Genomic DNA, 22,171 nt, shown 5'->3' with positions numbered 1-22,171 from the left:
GATGAGTTTGGGGTTTAGCGGGCTTTACTTTGTGAAATGTGCACACTCGGAGAGCTGGAAGGCATTACAGCCTGGAGAAGGCACCCACACCTCCGAGGCTTTGCGGGATTACCGCTGAGAAATGCTCACATTTTACGAGACTCCACGGCATCATTTTGAAGAAGAGCCGACACTTTCTCCGTGCGCGGCCCTATCTCTGGCGAAATACCCGAATCCTGACAGTCTGCTGGGGAGAATTACCGGTGACGAATGGTCACACTTTCCTCATATCCCCCGGTATGAAATACGTGTGTCCTACACTTCCCCCACAGGGAAATCCACAACATTTATCTTCTGTCTACACCGCAGGAAACGGCAGTCTTTCCAGATAAACAGCCCGGTATCCTCTTGTAATGATACACACATGCAATGTGTTGATTTCTCTAATACTAAATTTTGAAAAGGGGGCTTTGTAGGACCAGCCTACCTATTATTTGTTACCATGTAAGTGCAAGGAAGGAGAATTGGTATCCAAACTAGCTATATTTATTTAGTATACTGCAGACTGCAAATGACTGTAAGTTACAAAGAAAATAGTTTTTCTCAGATATCAAAGTAGACATTGTAAGAACAACATTCTAGCAAACTTAATCTATTTCTGAAGGGGAAAAAATAAATATAAGAAAAGACTTTTTTCCATGTTAAGTTGCACAGTCAATCAGCAAGATACCATAATTATCTGGGTAGCAACGGAGGCTGCAATACTCATCAACAGTCGTTAAGTCCCAGCTTATTTAATCAATGCTGGGCTGCAAATACCGGCTTAGGTAAGAAAAATCTGATTAACTGTTAAACGAGCTTAACTCGAGGCATATAACAAAGAAATACAATTTTCAACTAAAAAATTACTCTAAGAATGAACCGCAGGCTATGGGACTGAAATTATCTGGACCAAATCTATTAAATTCAGCCAGCTGTACCTTGAATTGTCTAGACAATAATATCTACAGGATTTAATTTTGACAGCTCCGTATTTTTTTTAAAGATACCAATTCCTCAATTTTAACATAAAATTGGAATCTAAAACATAGCTTTTCCACTTGGCAAGATTTAATCAACCACAAATACAATGGATCACAAATGAACAAAGAAACAAGAGAATAGCTTTGGCCATCATCCAAAATTCTGCTATTCAATGTATAAAGCTATGAGTAGGCGATTACAGGGAACTTGCTAGGAACACTCAGATTAGTACACACCAACGATTATAGCTTACCTGGATTTTCCACCCTACAGGCAGTTTCGATTTAATAGAGAACATTTCCATTGTGTTTTATCAATATAGAAAATTAACGGATTTCTGGCCAGGGATGAAACCATTGGACTTCATTTGGAGCTTTTGCAGGCTCTATTTTAACAGGAAACTGAACTGAAAAGTTATAAAAATCTGACCTCTGACTTTAAATCTGCACATACCACAAAGATACTGGTTCAAGTCGTAACATTAAGAATAGGAATATCCAGGAGCATTATTTTTTTTAGAAAAGATACAAAAAAGCAAACGTATTAATAAAGTAGAATTGAAAGGTTTGCCATTTCTACCGAAGACACTAAATAGAGTCATCGTAGCAAATGAAGAACTTACTTATGAAACTGGGTATCATTTGAAAAATGAATTTGAATATCTACTTTTATGTATACTTGGGGTTTTACAGGTCTTAGTGGCCCAAATTGTCCAAATCCCGGGAAATTCACAGATCTCTGTCGTCCAATCCGGAGGCAGGGATTTGATCTTTGGAAATCTGGAGCTGGGAGCCAGGTGATCCACCTTGTAAAATAAATTGGTTCATCAAACGAAAATGTCAGCAGGATTATGAAGGAGAAAACCCTACTTTACAAAGTTTGCTTTTAAGCATAATTGGGGATACTGAAGGATAGAGTGGAAATACCGTACCCTGATCAGCCTATATGCATTTAAAGCAAAACGAATATCACAAAGATGACTTTGTATCGCAAATCTTTCCAGCGGGGGCTTTTAAGTCAAGAACATGAGCCTTCACACAACTCCCAATTGTGACTTGAAAGCAAAAAATTAGCAATTCATTGACGACATGACAAGGTGCTAATTGTGGGCTGAAAACTTCACTTAACGAGCTTGGAGTTTGTCAAGTTCCATGTGTCGGTGTCAATATACGTCAGGTATTCGCTCGCCCGCCATGTAACCATTTAGGGGCTAGGACGGGCTGGCTGTGCCGTCAGACCGACTATTTTGTCAAATGGGCCATTTGAGTGGCAAGCAAGCGATCTGGATAGACATTGGACCATCTAGTTCACTTGTAATGGCAGTTTAGTTCCCACAGATCCCTATATTTGGTCATGTTTATTGCAATGGCAACATGTGAAAGCCTTTAAAAGCTGTCATAACAAATAGAAGTGGACAGAAATCCCCCAAATCCCTGGATAATGGTCATAAAAGCTTCTAACTGCTCAAGTTCATGCAAAATTAAATGTTTTTCTTCAAAGCCATAAAGAAATAAAAGGCTAGGATTTCTGCCTGTAAAAGCCAGGTTTAACAGCTATGTTTCAGTACCATGGACAAGCACAAGGTACTACAAAGTTTGAAGGAGCATTAATATGAACTTTGGCTGCTGTGTGTCACTCAAAATCATAGCAAATGACATTGAAAACTCATCAACTCAACACTTAAACTTTATGCTGTCATTGCACAGCTTTTGGTAGCAACGAAGTATTTAAATTTGCAAAAGCCTCCTCATAAAATCTTATTTTTACAACTTTCCATGAAAAAGCAAATGAGGTTTCATCTCAATAAGAGGATGACTGCTTTAACTCCATCTTTATGCCATTAACCTGAAATAAAACTAATTACCATCCTCATTTTATATTAATAGAAACCTGTCAATTATTAAACAGCCAATTCAAATCATCATACCATATATACAATGAGAATGATATCATTTTTCACTACCACACAAGAGTCTTCGACTTTCTCCTAAGTTGTGCATTATGACTTTTTGACTGTTTGGGATACGGCCTATTCATCTTCATTAAACATAATATGCCAGCAAAATCTTCAGGAGAATTAGTTGAAAGAAGGACGTCTTTGAATCCATTTTCCTGGATTTCCCCAAACTCATGTAAAGGGCGTTTATAACCAGGATAACTGGGTAAGCTGCAATATATTACAGTCTGTAATTCCCCACTCCGCAGGATTTCTCCTAAATAATGGAGCTACTTATTTCTCCATCATAAGCTCTTCATCCCCGATTTGCAACCTCCTTGGGGAGCTAGGGTTTATAGATATCAGCTCCAAATTGGTCCAGGTTATGGCGTACCCCTAATTCTACTCTGCAGCAGAAGGAAACAAAACTATAGCTTTCTCAGGTTTTGTGTTCTCTGGCATTTAGTTCTCCGGCAGTATGCATTAACTGTGCTTTTCTAAACACAATGGCTGACATTAGTAACAACGTACCATAGAGTTTTGAAGCAGAAGTACATCATTTATGAGATGGAGGGAAGGCACTACCAATGGACGCAGGAGTTTTGAGGAGAAAGTTTGAAACCAAAGCTTTTCAAGGTCACTAAGCCAGGGGAGCGGCCATGTTATTCATGCAACAAACACTGAAAAAAAATCTGCATATACTAGTACACTAGAAGTGATAATGGTCCCACACAGCAAGGTGTCAAAGCCAACCATCCCTTCACAAGGGTGTAACGAGTTCATTAACAATTAGCGGGGAACCCGGCAAGACTGAGTCATTCTCTGTCCCAGGTGCAGGGGCTACATAACAATCAGGGCCTGTCTACATGAATCATATGTCCGCCAAATCACTTGATCTGCCATAAAAGCATGGGATATAGGGCCTGGAATTAGATATTGGACTAAAGTGTTGAAATATCCCAAAAATATTGAATATTTCTGCCCCATTCCCTCTGACACATTACACCCAAATCTGCCACATAACAGTCGGCCGCCCATGCGTGAAAATTTGCTACTTTATCCCCACTTTGCCATCTGCAATACACCCGCCATCAAGGGGAGGGAAAATCCATTCTTAAATATTTCACGCAGTTTCTTACAGTCTTGTGGCTGGAGACATTAGGCAGAAGCAGCGGGGGAGCATCAGTGATTCCTATCACATCACCAACACCCGTCCAGGACGCTAACACACCAAAATTAATACAGCAGGCCCAAGGTTTGCCTGAAGGCAGCTGGTCCCATGCATAGGTAATGCGCCGGCTCATAAGACCCGGCCAAGCATACAGATCGGAAGTTAATAAGTGATTAAGGCCACACAAATCCCGCTGTTAGCTTGTATCACACCTCCTGACTTCGCCCCGCTAACCACGGTGGTGTGGGACCACACAGAAGATCCGCGGTGGAGACAGGCCGACGCAAAGTGCTAAAAAGGCATGCTGCCTATAACATATACATGTACAACAGAGTTGTCAAGTACCAGCTACAAACAAGGCAGTGTGGAACTATTAGATTAACCCATTCTGTTCCATGGCATGAGTCTACAGTAACATGTTTACCCTAATTTTAATGATCGTCAACCCAGTTGGCTGCTAATGTGAACAGAAATCTGGCTACAAACTACAATTAGAATGTGTTGCTTTACATCACTCTGAAGTGTTGTTACTTAAGCTGCCCTTGAAAGTTATCATGTTTTTAGACATCAATTCCCAGCCGTGTCCAGGTTTATTAAAGAATATGGGCACTGAGGAAGCCTCATGACTCTAGTGGTTTATCACACGTAATTAAAGAATCAAATCACAAATCGAAAAGTAATTTGAAAAATACAACATCTAACTGTTACAGCCTGTTCAGATTACTTTGTTTTGGGGACAGCTAAATGTCCAAAAAGGTCATTGGATTTTATTCCACCACACTGGCAAATTATAGATGTATTTTTGTATCCATTCAATAGCTACATGTAAAGATCCAAGGAGAAGGTAGCCATGTTTTTAAGGCTTCCATTTGGGGTTGGCCAGGCACCCACTAATAATTCTTTTAATTTCACAGAAATGCAATACTTGATACTCTTTCATCATCAAAAACTTAAAAGACAAGTTACTTGTATTTTTTTAACTTGTAACATACATGTACATACAAGCTCTAGCTCATGATCATGACCATTGTGTGTCACACAGAAATTCCCTTTTAATCTTTTTTGCTTCTAAACAATACCAGATTTCTAAAAAGTACAACATGACCACAGCTCATAACATGTTCTTATGCCAGAGCAAAACAAAGGAGAAAACTTCTGAAAACCTTTCACACTGCATCTGGACATATTGGTAGAAACATATTTCTCCCAGTCTTCGCACAAAGCCGGGAGGCCTGTGCCCATACCGGATGACTGGCAGACTAAATGGGTAGAGTGAACCCAAGGTTTCGGGCTATATGAAATTTGGCTCCCCAGTGGCAGTGTGAACTTTTAATCTGCTTGTGTGGGGCAGGGGTGTCAGGGGGTGGTGTGGTTATTGGACACAAGTTCATAAATCCTCAGTCAGGCCTGTCAGGCCAAATCAACACAGCTACCGGTTTTCAACAGCCGAATCAAGCCTTCCATCTGAAGTCTTAATCCTGAGATGCTTTTGATGCTTCTGTTGCAGACTCTGGTACAGACTTTCAAAGCTTTGAATAATTTCAATGAGAATGATACTAATTTTTCTAGGTAAGTTTTCTGACTCCCAATCATCATTGACTCAAAAATAATGAAATACCCTGTTTGAAACACTGCTCCCAGTTTTAATAGCCTCCATAAAATGGATGAAATTTCAAGTCCATATATGAGCTATTCTACCAGCATGCCTGGGGTTTTCATTATCATTGAGAAGGCAAAACATTCCTATCATCGAAAGATGAGTAGCTCTTATGTTTGAAATGCAAACGGTGCCATACCACGCCAAATTTGGATTGCTTACCTGGAGTTTAACACAGGTACCAAACAGTATTCTCGGGTAGCCTTCAGAAGTCGCTTTTACTCCTACAACTTGTTCATGCAGTGCTTAAGCCTGTACTGTCAAAGGATGGCACCCTAGTTATCAGATAACATTTTAACCCCACATTAAGCACTACAAAGTTTTTTTCGATAGCTCTTTTTTTACAGTCAAAAAGGTGACAATGACATATAACAAATCTGCTACGCTTTCACTCCAGCCGAGGGTGAGGCCACGGGCCCTCCGTAAAACTCCTGTCCGTACAGACACCAATCATCAGCCAGGGCGTGCCGGGCAGATATTAAACTGCCGAACAGATGGCCTCTCGCGACCAACACGAAATTTAGTCGATATTAGGAGACGGTAAAAGTTGCTATGGTGCAAATTTACGGCCTCTCTCGGGGGAGCATGGTGGAAATGGTGTAAAAACCGGGTGATAAGGCACTGGAAGGTCAGCAGCTGACATTTGGCAAGTTTGTAATGGCAGAAAGTGCAATAACGCAGGGTTGCTTGGGTGCCCTGGGCTCGGGAAACATTAGGAGAATGAGAAAAGTTTAGATGGGCGAAATTTATTGAATCCACCCGGATTTAGAGGTCCAAACGGTCGACAGGCAGAGCGTGCAGAGGGCATGGGGAAGGAATATTTCTCCCTTTATGCCCATAACATAACGTAGCAGCATCCAGCCTGTGGTCATGCAGGGATTTAGAAGTGTACAGCAAATGAGGAAAACTTTAGACTGGTAGAGTGGTTGTACACTTAAGGGATTTCAAGTCCAAGTGGTTCATCGGGAGGCGGCTAGGAAGTGATGCCAAGGTTCACTTGAGCACCTTGCAGGTTATATCGGGGTAATGATGTTATACTGTGTTCCAAGACGGGGCTTTTTCCAGGATTCGCAAAGACATTTCGGGATGATTCCGCTCCCCAAGACGGCCGTTACTGGGGCGAACCATGGGAACATTAGACCACAAACACTCTCAAGTGCGATACTTCAGGCAGAGCCTGCGTTATCCATATTGCCGCTACTCTGGGCTGATGGAAAATGCAAAAGTTCTCCACACGAGATCACACCCTTACTCCTTGTACTCTCTGTAAGACTTTACAATTTCTTAAGAAAAATAATCAAATTGTTTTCGTAAGCGAAGCACAGAAACACGATTGCCACATTAATTAGTTTTCCAGCTGACAGAATGAACGTTAGCACGCAAAACTGTTTGGTTTCCCAGCACTCGCTGCAGAAATTTATGGTTTGTGCCGTATCAATGTTTGGTGTAGGCTGTAAAATACCCCATGTATGTTTGATGTGGAACATTCAAACAGTAACGGCACAGATAGTTCAGGATTTATCACTAGCCTGGGGGGAAATGGTGCATTTATGACAAAAGTATCAGGAAATTTGATGAGATGAATTATTTACAACAAATATGGTCGTGTCTGTTCGGATTTGATACACAGTTCACGGCTTAATGGGCCGACACAGAAAATGGAAGGACAGTTGGGAAATTCCATCTCAGAAGTTTTATTGCTACCTAGTCCCAACAGTTTGGGACATTCATCTTCCAAAGTATAGAATCAGAAATCACCCTTTTTTTCCAGGTACAAATAGCTTTTGTTCTATTACACATTGTTAGAGTCATATCATACAAATTCTAACAGTCATCCTAGAAACTAGAATCTGTTGCCTACAAAGAAATCTGGCGTTCAATCTGGTTAGGTACAGTCATGTACTTGGCCGTTTAAAACTAATTTTTGGTAGTGCACAACATGTTCTAATCATTTTAAGAGTATTTTTATCTGATGGACATCAGTTTTAGCTGGAAATTCTAAATGGACTTTTCCCTGGCACAATTTGCAAAATCAGAGCCCTCTATCAACTTTTCAGTGAAATGCAAAACTTCTAGCCAAATCAAACTTCCGTTGGGCAATGGATACAATGTCGGCAGCAGGCCCTCTGCTGATAAATTCCTGAACTGCACATCAGATCAAATTCTTTCTTTATCATCCTCTACCACAGTCCACTACAAATTTCCCATGGATTATTTTGAGCTGCTTTTCAAAAACTTCATTTGGCTACTCAGTTTCTTACTAGGTATGTTTGCCATTCTCTATCTTATTGCAGATGGTACAAGTCTTCAAAGCTGTTTCTGTGGATTTATATGTAAAAATTGTTAGAACTGTCCTCCAGATAGTTCAGAGAATCATACTGACATCAAAGTACAGAAAAATATTTACTTAAGGATTAGTAACTGTTGACTAGGTGTAACAAGAAGTTGTACCATATACCATGCAAAAACTAAATTAGTAAGATGAGCTCTAGCATGCCTACTGTTTCCATAACGGAAATCAGAAACATAAAATTCACTTGATTTGGCCTCATAAATGTACTTGATGGTTGAGTAATACACATAATCTTTCTGGTGTAGCCTTGGTGATCAAACATAGGGATGGGTCCAGGAAAGGGCTTAGGGCACCTTAGCTCAAACACCAACTGTTTACCAAAACTTAGGATATCCGGGAGAGTTTTCTCACAGCACATTACCTGCATTATGAGCAAATATGGGAGAAGATTAGGGCTACATTTGGAGGATTATTCACCATGGAAAATGTTTCAGTTCCCAAAGGAGGAAAAAATCTTCTTCTCTTTCTCGTGTGTTCAATAAAGGTATGCAGAAAGACCTCCAAATCCTAAGCCTAAACCTGGGTTTTAGTGGCTTGGAAGCACTTAATGGGCAATCTTAACATTAAACACGTATTCCAGGGTTGCTAGGGGCAAATCATAACAAAGTATGGTTTCTGTGATTCCATAGCTTTCATACATAATGTACATATCGTCTAACACAGTGCCGTCAAGGGCAGTCACAAAAAAGGTTGAAAACACAAATGGAACTGATTGTTCCATGCCAAGTATGACAAATGTTAGAATGTTTTTCTAAATATGGGTTGCTACTGTATCAATTAAGGAAACTGTGGCCATACTACTAGTGCTGCAATGAACATTTCTTGTGACTTAAAACATACAACATCTCAGTCCACCGCTGTTGATCTTCAGTGTATACAGAACCTGACAAACTTGTATGTACAGAACCTGACACACGACGTCGCAGCAAGAGGTTTTGACAATATGTCAACCATACAGACCCCCAAATGACTGATCAAAGCTTTACTGCACATATATTAACAGCCTGTTGGAAAAACACACAGGCGTTGCCGAACATTCTCGGCCCCTGGCACTGTTGTCCCTCCCATGGCACGCTATCAAGTGTGATGTGGCATGAGGACACAGTCACATTGTTATGAACCTACAATCACATCTACAGACACAGTTTGCCTTCCAAATCCCGGTGTTTGTGGTGTTTTTACACTGATTGCTCTCCACGTTTACACATGCCAGGTCTCAGCTCCGGGGGTCTCCGCGTCACTCTGTTGACAGCAAAATGCTTTATCCGCTGACCTCTCTTTAAATCGTAGGTTACAAGATCTAGTTGTAATTATATAGTTAGCGCAAAGTGCAATAGCCTCTTAATGTGTACATGTCTGCCTGCTATGGCAAGAGCACAAGATGAACTTCTAACCTTTTGTAGGAGGGCCCAAAGGGCTGGCTGACATTAGCTCATCAGGTCTACATCTTCAACCAATAGTTTGGGTCCTTCCCTGAGGAGTATTAAACTGGTCTTGCATACATCAGGCCAGAGAATTTGAGGCCTGGGTTCTTCCCCACTGTCCATGGTTGAATCTACATGTACCAGGACCCGGTGTACATTTAGTAGCTTAGTACAAATGTAGTTGCCACAGTGACCACTGACCAGTGATGCCGATGTTCACAACTGCTAAAATCTTTCAGTTTGGGCTGGTAAGTTAGGGGGATATGTTGAAACAAGCTAGGCTTTTGCTTCCATAGACAGACCATGGGGAAAGATGGAATGCAACCTCCATCCTAAGTACCCAAACTACGCATTTACTACGTTTTGTCTAGCTCTACAACTTGAAAAGTACATAGATGGCCAGTAAGACACTATAGATGACCATGTCTCTTACATGCAGATAAGAATCGTAATCACAATTTTACTGCAGGATTTTATCTAATTTTATAGGGATTACATACTTGGATTTAAATTGTCCTTGTTACAACCTTGCAATTAGAGTCCTACCCTAATCTATTAAACAGACAATCAGGCTCTAGTCTGTAATGTCTGAACTAAATATAATAAATCATCATTTCATTATTACTTTGCTTGACAGGCTAGCTTATGTTATTACTGTCCTTTGCCTTTTCGAAGGTTGTGCAACACGTCAAGGTTACAGAAATGTGAACTAAAACAGAACTGTCTGACATGTCTGCTGTTGGCATTTGTTTGGACACTTTATGGTGCCATTATGGCTTCTCCTCTCCGCTTGTAAAACCAAATCAGCAGAGATTATCTGTTCTATGGCAACACTTTTTTTCAGTGTAATGTCTATAGAACGTACACTACATGTGCTGTTGGGATTTTGGGTACAATTCACAAAAACTACTTTCTAAAAACTAAATTGAAGTATGATACTGAAGATTGATGGCTGAAAGATAAGGTCAGCATCACGGACGTCATGATGTTCCCTGATCTGAAATCTCTGCTGTATTCAAAGGAAAATATTCTCTTAGTCTAATTCCTTGGGTCTTTTCTCTAAGCCTGAGACCATTACCTCTCTAAGTGTTTCATTTGTCTTCAACACCACTGCAGTTTGGTGATAATGAAAAAATGTATCTTCAGAGAGCCGGTTGTCAGGTCCACCTAATCATATGGCTTTCATGGCTGACTGTCCTCCCGATTCTTAACGAGACATTTGACCAGCAACCTTTTTGTTTGGAGCTCCAGAGAGCAAGTGACATTAGCGCTAAGTACCACTGGTCGCAGAGGGGCAGCACTGTTGCTGTCTGTTGGGAGGGGGGCGAATCCTGGCGGACTTTCCACTTGGTCTGCCATGGCCGTCTAATCACATCCTGGGTCGCTGACTCCTGATTTTGCTGCAACCTTTTGGCCAGTAACCTTTTTGGCAGGGGCTCGGGGGAGGGCCTGACATTACTGGAAGTGCATGGTCACTGCACAGGGCACGGGCACGTGGTCCCGCTGGAGACGGGAGATTTAGGACAGGTGGGCCATAAAGATAGATCATACATGCACAGCCACACCACACCCATTCACACCCATTTCAAGTTGAGTTTCAAAAACTTTTTCACAACAAACCATTAATCATTACAAGGCTACTCACTGGTTGAAGGGAGGCATACGCACAAATGTGACGGACGCATTGCAGATAAATTTATTCAACTTTTGCTATTGACCACATATCTCTGACTAGTGTTATGTAATATGACAGGTTGAGTTTCTTTTTCAGTCATATAAAAATGCGGGCAATGAAATGGAGGTAACTATTACGTACAGATGTCAAGTTCGTAGTGTATGTTGGATACAATGAGAAACACAAATTGCTTGAGCATATTAGTGATTAAGACTAAAAAAGATGGGTCCAAATCAGCAGGAAAGATGGCCAATACCAGTATTTACCTTGCTCCCAGGTGCACTTACCCCAGGATTCCCATCAGTCTGCTGGCACACCACCTGTGGCTAGGGTGAGTTGGTGTCCATCCATCACCCTGTCATGGCAGCTTTACAAATTGCCAGGTATTACCCTATAATGAGCACCTTCTTATCAATGGGGTTCCACTATAATACACATTAATTGCTATGTTTGCATGTGGATGCAAACTTGGCAGGTTGGGGGCATTCTGCTGCAATCTGCTCGGTCCGGAAGAGCTTTTTATCAAAATTTGCATGTAATGAAGATTTACACCACTGCTCAATTTTGATGAATGTTCAGTGCTGTAGTAACCAAAAGGCATCCGTTTTCGTTTGTTGTCACAAAACAGCAATGTTCATGACTACACATGCAATATTGCAATTTAGCCTAATAAACAACAGATATTCTTACACTTTCCATGCACAATGTAGTAAGTCGCCACATGATGATTTGTACTGACACTTGACATTCTAACTAATACTTCTATACAGCAAGATCCACTGTGATTTTGGACTCAATTAGTAAAGATATCAGCATCAAGCTTTTCTTTCTGTAAAGAAAATAGATCTGTACCTTTACTTTTACATGAACATGTTCAAAAATCGGACAAATCACAAGTTGCTATTTTCAGCATCACTCGACTAGGACTAATACATGTACATAATCCCAAGCCTGTCAATTCTCCCAGGATTCCACCTGATTGATAATGGTCAAATTTTCTCTAACCACATCTGATTTTCGGGGAAGTTGATCAGTGTTGATGGATCATTCTGTCAGCGGTGTTAGATGGAGCCAGAGTTGTATGTCCTATAATGAAGTCCCAGGTCTCCCCAGGATAATTGACAGGGAGAAACAGTGATTGTCCTGTCTTCCCCCAGGACACGTTTGACTGATGAGGCAGATTTTCTCCCAATCTGCCTGATTAGGAGCAGGGATGATCAAATCAGGTGAGATCAAGACAACAAAAGACATGACTGGAGCCACGGAGTGACTTCCAGACTGTCTTCACTCAACAATAACTGATTGTTTACTTGACCTGTGTACCTATACTTAATAGTTTGATTAACTGTAAAATAAATTGGTTGAAACAGCATTTCTAGAACACTCTTCAAGAGTCTTGGAAACACAACAAACAAACATGATTTCTAGCTGGTATCATCTGGTAGATGTGTTATCAAAAGAAGTTTGGTGTGTAATATGAAATGAACCACTGGCTGCAAGGCAGCTAATCTTTGGGAAGTTGTAGAATTCAGTAGTTTTGTTGTAGTGAATTTTTTTACTTTTTTACTCTTTGCCTTCTCCTATGTCTACTTGAAGATCAAAGCCAGTGACACTTAAGCACTTGTGTGGAAAACAAGTCAATTATCTCAAACCATTCATAAGTTGAAACCAACAAAACCAGAACCAGGAACAAAGACATTCACATATACCACCTGCATATACAGTACCCCATTTCTGGGTGACTCATTCTCTCCCAGAAGTCTTCACTCAGGCCCCATCAAGTTTCCTGGTTCTCCTGTCTATCAGCTCTAGTTCATGACCTCATCCCTCATGTTGTCATCACCTCTCATGACCATGTTCCATCATGTCTTCCCTGTGGAGATTCTCTATAACCAATTAAAGGATTCCCCAAACTAATTACTGCCAATTCCAAATGATGTAATAAAAGCTACATGTACAAATATCACTGATTAGCCTCGGGCCAGCAGACATTCAAATGAGGGTCTTTCATCAATCACTTAAAACTTCAACTTTATTTTTCCTGTCAATATTGTTTCTACATCTTCAGTGTCTTCATCTTTTCCTAGTATAATTAATGCTCTTAAGTAATATCTTAAAATCTGTTATGTCTTAAACTGGTTGTCAGAGTTAATTTGGCAAAGACCAATGTGGAACAATCCATTAATACTAGTGGTAGACTGGAGTTGATAAATTCAGAAAAGCAGATACATGTACATATATACAGGGCAAGAATAAATCTAAATATACAATTAGTATCTACCTACTATGAAAATCTTAACTTGCTTACCTGAGATGAAAACTTGGCAAAAATAAGAATGGCTGGATTTGTGAAGAAAAACATGGGAACTAATGAAGACACAAACAATCCTGCTTCATTACGATACCCCTCCCCACCTCTATAAAATGGCTTCCTCCAACTTCAATCCATTTTTGATGCTCCCCGCCCCTATCTAATTACACAGAAGTTCTTTGTAGTCCCACAGGAGCCAAGGTCTTGAAGGGTCACCATGCATAATCCTGCTAAATGCCGACAAATGGTCAGACAGCTGTTAAGGGGTCTCTGGTGGCGTGATCTCATGATCCTACAAGCTCCTTAATGCATGCTTACACAAAGGAGAGGGAGCGGCGCTACCAATCTCTTACAGTCCTTAAACCACTTGGTCCAAGACTGCGCTTTGTGTATATGCAGCTAGTCGACCTTCAAATCCTAACTCCCTAAGCTCCGCGATATAACATAACCTTCAGTGACTTTGTTCTCAATCTAGTGAATAAATAACATGAAATGATCGAGACAAAATGAATCAGAAATTTACGATTATGATTACAGCATCCTGAGTAATATAGTTAACTTGCAAAAAATTCAGAGAAAAACTTCCAAACATATGCCGATATGGTCAATTGTTAACACAGAACACAAAGCAGCTAGCTTGAAAATGTAGGTCGTATTTTTGTTTTCAATCTCTTTCCTCCTCTTGCTTTTAGTACTCATGCAGAAAACACTGAACCAATCATGAAAAGAACCAAACGCTTGGTTACAAATCCTAGAGGATGGGTAGCTCAAGCAGTCAAGCCACTGGTCAACAGATCTCTCAGTTTATCAGTTATATACTTGTCTAATGACAGCCAACCAACCTGGGGCTAACAACATGCCTAACTGCATCTATCTCTACCCTCCACAAAAAGCTAACACATCCCACAGGTCCTTTATAAATCAAGCTAGGAAGTTTCACACTGCATTTTATGGCGGGCATATCTGTTCATGCCTCATGTGGGAAACATAAAAATCTGTCTTGGACCCTCAATAAACTTCCCTAACAAAGTGCCTCAAATGGGGAATCTGGAAAACGCCCCTTCTGGGACAGGAAACATTGATTATTTGGCACATCCTGAACAGGATCTATTTTCAGTGAAAACCTTGCACAAAAAAGGAAAGAAAGGACCCTGAGTTGGTAGCTTTTTCACAGGCATTAATATCTGTACTGAAGACAATACGGTGGACAGTTTAGGTGCTGAAACATTGGTTGTTGTAACAACTATTGACTGATACAAACATAATGATGGAAACCATTGCTGGCCTCTAAACACCCACACCTGAACAAGTTTCCAGTGGTTAAAAGTAACAAAGAGTTTACACTAGTCAGTCAATCCTGGTTTCTCCTGAGGTTAAAATCTTACCAACACCTTCCATAGCTTGGACAAGGAGAGCTGAATCCTCAGCATGGGGAAATGCCTGACCAACTAGGACCTGAATGTGTAGTTGTTCACTTTTTACATGGTACATTTGGCTTTGTAACACTCAAAACTGAAATACGATGCCTATACAATACAGCCCCAAGACCTCACGGGCAGTCACGGCCATCCCTTGAGCAAGTACTAAAGTAGTAGAAAGCCATAAAAAGGCTTAATCACAGGCACTTTATGGCTAATAGGCCAAGGAAAACAGCTCACCAGAGAGCTTTATGTGTATAAGGGCTGGTAAGTACTGATCCCTCCAACCAAGTTGTTCAAATGGGACCACACTCATAGTCTGCCCCTGGGAGCACTGCCCAGATTATGACTGGTCAATATTCATAAAACCACTCGTGTAGAAAATTCTGACCATAACAGGAGTAGTTGGATCAGACAGTTAAAGGCAAAGGACACCTTTCCAAAAAGGAGCATCTTGAAGCATATTCAATGACCTTTCACTGACCTTTTTACCTCCAGTTTTGTCGGCCATCTTGGAGTAGGTAGGTCATGACCCTAAAGCCTGGCTAATGTAAGATAATGGTCAGCAAGCTGCAATGGCCACCGTGGGGATGTGCCGGGATCTTCAACGTCCAGTTTCATTCATGCAGATGAGAACCTCCAAAATGACCTCTCATTGACAAAGCCAGGAATCAGCAGTCATGAACTTGGAGGTCACGACCTGTAATCCGAGGGCTAATGCCGTCAAATGGCTTCAGGGACGCCAACTGCACCCACGGGGGCTGTTCCCCATCTTCCGTGTCCAGTTCTATTTCCGAGGGGCTGAATCTATGGGCAGGGTAAAGCACCTATGGGCTGGCCCTCTCCCAAATCATCCATACTGGCCTTCAAGATCACAGCCCTTACAGACTGATCTGATGCAAACTAATGTCCGGTAGCATATTAAGTCCGGCCAGGAGTCGCTCGCTGATCTCCCAATGTCCAGTTACATTCTGAGAGAGATATATTCCTGGAGACCTCCAATTCCCCCGCTGGTCATACCAGACAGGGAGGTTATCACCCTGCAGCTAGCGCTAATGTTGCTAAATCACTTCCAGGCTGCTATTAGCCCTGGAGGGCCGGCAGTAACTGTCGTACAGGTAATAATTCCAGATACATGCGCAGGCATGCCATCTCCACAATCGGCCAGGAGAGATACATTTATACGCAGAGCAGGAAAGAAGTGCTTTGGATCTACTTTTGGCTTTCAATAGCCAAACTCTGCTTCTCCCTAAGGCAGCGCGCATCTTTGACTTACGAGTTGTACATGGCAATGCCTCGTACTTAGAATCGCAAAGTGCAACCTTGACTTTGTCTGAGGTTGCTCACAGTGCAGCCTCTTTGTAGTTCAATTTTACTTGTGTAATACCAGTAAGTTAGCAAGAAAATACACAACAATCAATACAACAAAAGCCATTTTGTAGAAGACAGTTTTGAAAGCTTTTACCAAGACTTGAAAGGAGAAAGGGTAATTCCCCACGAGTACTCCCAGCCATCACAGTAACGCTAACTACAGGAAAGAAGAAAACAGCACTTACCATATACCCTCTTCCTGAGCTAGAATGGGTGCTCGCCTGGAAGGAAAGGACATTAAAATCAATCATCACAACTGAGACAAAAATACTCCTTGCTTCTGAAAAGAAATATCCATGACATTTACAGGCACAATGGAAGCAATGTGTTAGGAGAACTACATTTTACATTTATCAACAATCATTCATCACAGAGTTTTTTCTCGTGATATGCAACATGTCAGGGATAGAGCATGCCAAAATTGCAGAATGCCAGGATTGCCAACTCAATATACTCCAATCTTGGTGCTACTGTCAGGGCCAGAACTACATTGTATTTTGTACCTCCCACATACTGGTTGAGAAGAATCCATCTTCTGCCAGAGAAATCAGGATTTCACGCTCAACACACTGTTCACTAATGCGATTTTCATGCTCGGGGATTACAGAGAGAAGGGGGGAGGGGGGCTTTTTAATCCTGCCTGATTTGATCTGGGTTTTTATCAAGCAGGACTACAAATGGAGAAGAATATGATGAAGTCAGGAAGTACGATTAAGGGATGCAGATCCGTACAATAAGTCCAATAATTGGCATTTTTATGAGTGAAAGAATTTTGCTAAAGTCAGAGTAGAAATTTTTGAAGTGGTGCTATTCAAGGTCACCTGTTTTACATGCTAGTGACTTCTTTTCAGAAGTTTGCGGAACAGGAATTTGTCCTTGTCCACGTGCTGACATTGCTAAGTACAAACTGAAAACCTATTTGGATTTGACGAAAGATTTTACTGAGAGGTAGGCTCTGAACTTCATTATTTCCTGTCAAAGGACAAAGAAACTGAGTAATAATTTCTAAACAGATTTTGTTTGTGTGGCTTCTTTTTTCTAGTCTTTAACAGTAGCTGATACGCCCCCCCCCCTCAGTTGCTTCATATTGGACAACTGTTAAAAATCACTGAAACGAGAACTTGAGTAATTGCCATCCTCTTTGTCCCCTCTCCCATTCGTTGGCAAGAGGGAAGACATACACGGCCCAAAAATCTGGTTCCAGTCGGTAAACCATCTAAGGAGGTGTGAAGGTGGGGTGTGGTGGACGTTTGCCTGGGAGAATGGGGCATCTGGCCACTTGTGGTAACTGTCAGTTATCTCTGATTCTACATCCTTCTTTATCATCGACGTGATTGATTCAACTTTTGTGCCAGACAATTTATCAGCAATGAGGAGGTTCCAGAATTCCATAGTGGATACAGCAAATTCAATGGTTTTAGTGATGGAAAAGACAGACTACAGTTTGACAGTAACCTCCCACCCACATCTTTTTTTCAACCCTTCATTTTTCAAATTGGTAAAGAGACCCTCCACAGAGACCTCTGATTTTTCTTTTCAAGAAGTTCTCAAGAGCTTTTACTATGATTCAGTTTTTCCTGGAATAGACCTTAATCAATTGTCATCTTGACTAGACTTGTCATTAAAAGAGTCTGGCAAAATCTTCCTTTCAAACTTTTCTGGCATCGAACTGAAGATTTGACTAAGCTTGTTCCCACACTGCATGCCTGCTAGACATCTCCTGGTCTCTTCCGAACTCTAGCAACTTCCCTGATAATTTCTTTAAAAGCAATTTTTCAATAACTCTAATGACAGATGTAGACAAAGACATAGATTTACTTTTTAAAAGGAAACAACAAACCATTGATATTGCATTTATACGAATCAGATTCTAACTCAGATCCTTCACATTGTATGTACAGTACTTTCTAATTAAGCATGAAGCAGGAAGTCCTGAAATTCCTTGATTTCATTCCCTGAATGTTGGACAATGTGTCTTTCTGCTATGCATGAAAATTGGATTTGACACGGACAATCAGGGGTCACAAAGAAATGCTCCTGAGCTAGCCTGGGTTTCCAAGCATCAGGCCAGGGTTTTCACCCTCCACAGGTAGGGGAGGTGCCTAGCATTTTAAGTTAAACATGCAGAATAGAAGGACATGTTCACTGGTTCAGGCTACCTTCTTTTCTAACATAGCATTTCATGAATCCATTCTATTTTCAGGGGATATTCTTTAGTTTAGGACATCATTATCATCATTACTATTTAAAGAGTAGGTGGAATTTTACCAATGATATGTGTCGAATTTGTGCTAAAACTGCTACCTGTTCCATTCCACTAAACATATACGTGGAGCCATAAAAATGAATTTACACTTGCCATGAATGTACGTTCCCTTCATTTCAACGTGAAACAGTAAATATCAATTGATAGAGTCCCAAATGTCAACTGTAAATGTACTACCCTAATTTGATGGTTCAAACACGAGCCGACTTCCCCTTTCTTGGATCTCTCGGCGGCCGTAAAAGCCATTGAACGGCCTTCTAATGTGCACATCACTGCTAATTCAATTTCTATCTGAAGGAACAGGACATCTCAGATTTGACACGGACCATTAAGTATCAAAAGATCTCAGCCAACATGCCTGGATAGCCTGTTGATAAGGAAGCATCTGTCAGACTGAACCTAGTCAGGCATTCACTTCACCATTCAGACTTGTCACACTGGAAATCAAGGTAAACCGTGACAGTCTTACCCACTGTTTCCTTCCAGCCGAACCCCACGTAAATCTTGTCGAGGCTGCTGCTCAACAGATTGCGGCATCAGGAGCGAGATTTTACACCCATTTATCAAACCATGGGGTAACATTTGTCACACTTTACATAATGTACATTTAGTACCGTCATAAAGGTTAAGTTTTCATTCAGCTTTGGTGGCATATTTTAGGGATGTATGTGAGAATCTACTTGCATACCTCGATTCTATACATAGAATTGCATTCACAGTTTTGCTTTTGATGATCTATTGCTGCCATCCTATAAAGCTAAAGCTTGAGGGACTTGCAGGAATAGCATACTCTCCAAGCCAATGTTAGGCCTTTTGTTTTTTTGTTCAGGATATTACATTTGTGTGTTATGTACACTAACTTTACATTGCCCCCCCCCCCATACTTAAACCCTTCTCATTTCTATGGTAGACTTTAGGCGCCATGTATTGGTTAGGGTTGTGTTATAACGAAGAGACGAAAATTGCAACACAGCCTCCAACCAACGCCTGGCCAAGAACTTGCCACAACATCATCACATCAAAGCTAGTCCTGCCTTTAACAAATGTCAGGAGGAGTCAGAGGTCGGAAACCCACGACCTTCAAGTGCCACAACTATTTCCAGTTCAACAAAAAAGGTCGGTGGGGTCAGGGTTTGGGTCACTGGTACAGACTGTCTATGTTTGCTCCCAGGGGAGATGAAAGGGACGGACCAAAATAGTCCGGAACCAAAACAAACCTACATCTCTATTGTTGATCGCCCTGCCAAACTGGCGGAGATTCCAGTCACGACTACGCAGTAGAGAGGTAGTGGATAATAACATGTACAACTTTGAATCACATAATGGTAAATTAAAGGGCCTGGTCACTTAAGTTGTTAAATTGTTGTGTGATCGCAAAATGAGAGAATTCTTGGGATAGTTATGCATGTGTTTTGAAAAATTCAGGTACGAAAAAGACTGTCTGAGATCCTGGTTAGAAGTTGGCTCTGTCATATCCTGCTGGACACCACTGTGCATCAAAATGGTTTGAGATGACCACATCATAAGGACCCTTACTGCTCTGATGTATAATCTTCTAACTCTTTGAATATCAAATCCTCATATAATTTGAAATATATGACTTTTTTATGAGCCTACCTGTTGATGAGAGCATATATCACAAGTATGGTAAAACAACTTACGTCGCTTAAACGGTCGCGAGAACTGGCCCTCTGTGAAGGTCCGTTGGCGTTTGTTCCCTCTGGTCTCGTGTTTTCGTCGTCAGTCTTCCCGTGGTACGATGAGCGCATCTGCAGAGAACGGCACAAGAACAGTACGTTAGATGAGTTAGATGCTCCTTACATGCAAAGACACATTCCAAAACACTAGTCTATCACAGATATCTCCTGTGAAAATAATGTTTGTACATTGTGGATGCCAAAACATATACCATCCTATATGACATTATAGCATCACAAATCCTATCTATAATTGTTCATCTAGATCAGATGGCAAGAGCTTACCAACAAACCAGCTTATTGTTGTTTTATTGTTGTTTTATTTATTGCACATACAAAGTAAAAGCTTTGCAAAACATAAGTATAACAGAAACAAATAAACATGCAGGGGTAGAGGAAAAGCCACAGGCTTGTATGACAACTCCCCCCATGTGACTAACATTATATTCTTACATCAATGAAACAAAATAATGAATCAATTAAAGAAATAAGCAAAAACAGTCATATAAACAAAATGATCAGGTTTAACATAAGTAAACAAACAATGCATGAACCAAACAAACAATGCATGAACCAAACAAAACCAATGTGTTTGGCTACAAACAAATGAAAATATAGCAAATTAGTAAGTCAATCAGTAAGAACATGAAACAATGTAATAATATATAAGAACATAGTATGTGAAAAGATGATCTAGGAAAGTGCGGAGTCATTAATGAAATCAGCTTTGACGTGGGATTTGAAAATATTTAAAGATGGACATAGCTTTAATGTTTTGTTTAGGTTATTCCAGACTGTAGGTCCCCTGTACATGAATGAGAATTGCCGCTGATTAGTTTTTGCAGTAATAGGCCTTATATAATTGCTTTGTCTTGTGTTGTAGCTATGGATATCTGAGTTCAATCTGAAGGTGTTGTAATAGGTTTCAGGAAGACAGGGACATTTACTTATTATTTTAAACATTAGCAAGCAGGTTTGAAGTCGGTTTAAATCATAAATAGTCAGTATTTGTAACTTTTTAAATAAGGGGCACTAGGGGTAGTGAAGGAAGCTCTTAATGTCATTCTAATGTACCGTTTTTGAAGGAGAAAGAGAGGTTTGAGTGATGTGGAGTACGTAGATGCCCATACAATGTTGCAGTAGGTCAAATAGGGATAAACAAGACTGTAATATAGGGTAATAAACATTTATGGCATAAGAAATTGCTTATTCTCCGTATTATCCCAATATTCTTATAAATCTTTTTACATACGTGATCAATATGATTCTTCCAAGTTAATTTGCTATCAATCAGGACACCTAAGAAGCGAGTATGGGTCACTTGGGTAATACGGATGTTGTTCATTAATATCTTAACATTTTCCTTCGGGTACTTCTTATTCTTAGCTGTAAAAATGATAAAATTAGTTTTTTTGACATTTAAAGATAATTTGTTTGTTTTGAACCACATGTTTACTTTATCTAGTTCTTCGTTTACGGTGGTTATTAGAGTATTAAGATTCTTATGAGATATAAATAAGTTAGTGTCATCAGCAAAGAGAAGGCTAAATAATTTTTGTGAAACAAGTGGCAAATCATTTATGTAAATAAGAAAAAGCAAGGGTCCCAGAATAGATCCTTGAGGAACGCCACATAGAAGTGGATTAGGACGTGATTTGTAGATGCCATTGTTTACATATTGTTTTCTATTCGAAAGGTAATCTTTGAGCCAGCTATGAGTTGTGCTTTGAAAGCCATACAAGTGTAATTTGTCCAGTAAGATGGTGTGATCAACAGTATCAAACGCTTTAGAAAGATCTAAAAATATACCTAAGGTGTACTCATTATTATCTAAAGCTTCAGTTATTTTATCGATTAGGCTCAAAAGGGGCATATAAGTAGAGAATTTTT

At 40.5% G+C, this 22,171-nt stretch overlaps 1 protein-coding gene across 23 annotated transcripts in view; it reads right to left on the bottom strand.

Moving 5' to 3' along the window:
• The window catches only part of LOC109464849 (autism susceptibility gene 2 protein-like), a 205,740-nt gene that overhangs the window by 97,804 nt on the left and 85,765 nt on the right, over positions 1 to 22,171 (bottom strand). For 19 of the 23 annotated variants that reach the window (XM_019761970.1, XM_019761942.1, XM_019761955.1 and 16 more), the window contains one exon: positions 16,504 to 16,539. In XM_019761970.1, the coding sequence (XP_019617529.1) occupies positions 16,504 to 16,539 (36 nt within the window). Of the gene's footprint in view, positions 1 to 16,503; positions 16,540 to 20,245; positions 20,354 to 22,171 lie in introns of all 23 variants that reach the window. The other 4 variants (XM_019761948.1, XM_019762055.1, XM_019762121.1 and 1 more) reach the window with 1 other exon arrangement.

Source organism: Branchiostoma belcheri, unplaced genomic scaffold, assembly GCF_001625305.1.
Source record: "Branchiostoma belcheri isolate BF01 breed outbred unplaced genomic scaffold, Haploidv18h27 scaffold1, whole genome shotgun sequence".
Taxonomy (NCBI): domain Eukaryota; kingdom Metazoa; phylum Chordata; class Leptocardii; order Amphioxiformes; family Branchiostomatidae; genus Branchiostoma; species Branchiostoma belcheri.
The sequence above is the reverse complement of the archived record's forward strand: the minus strand, read 5'-3'. Positions and strand labels throughout refer to the sequence as shown.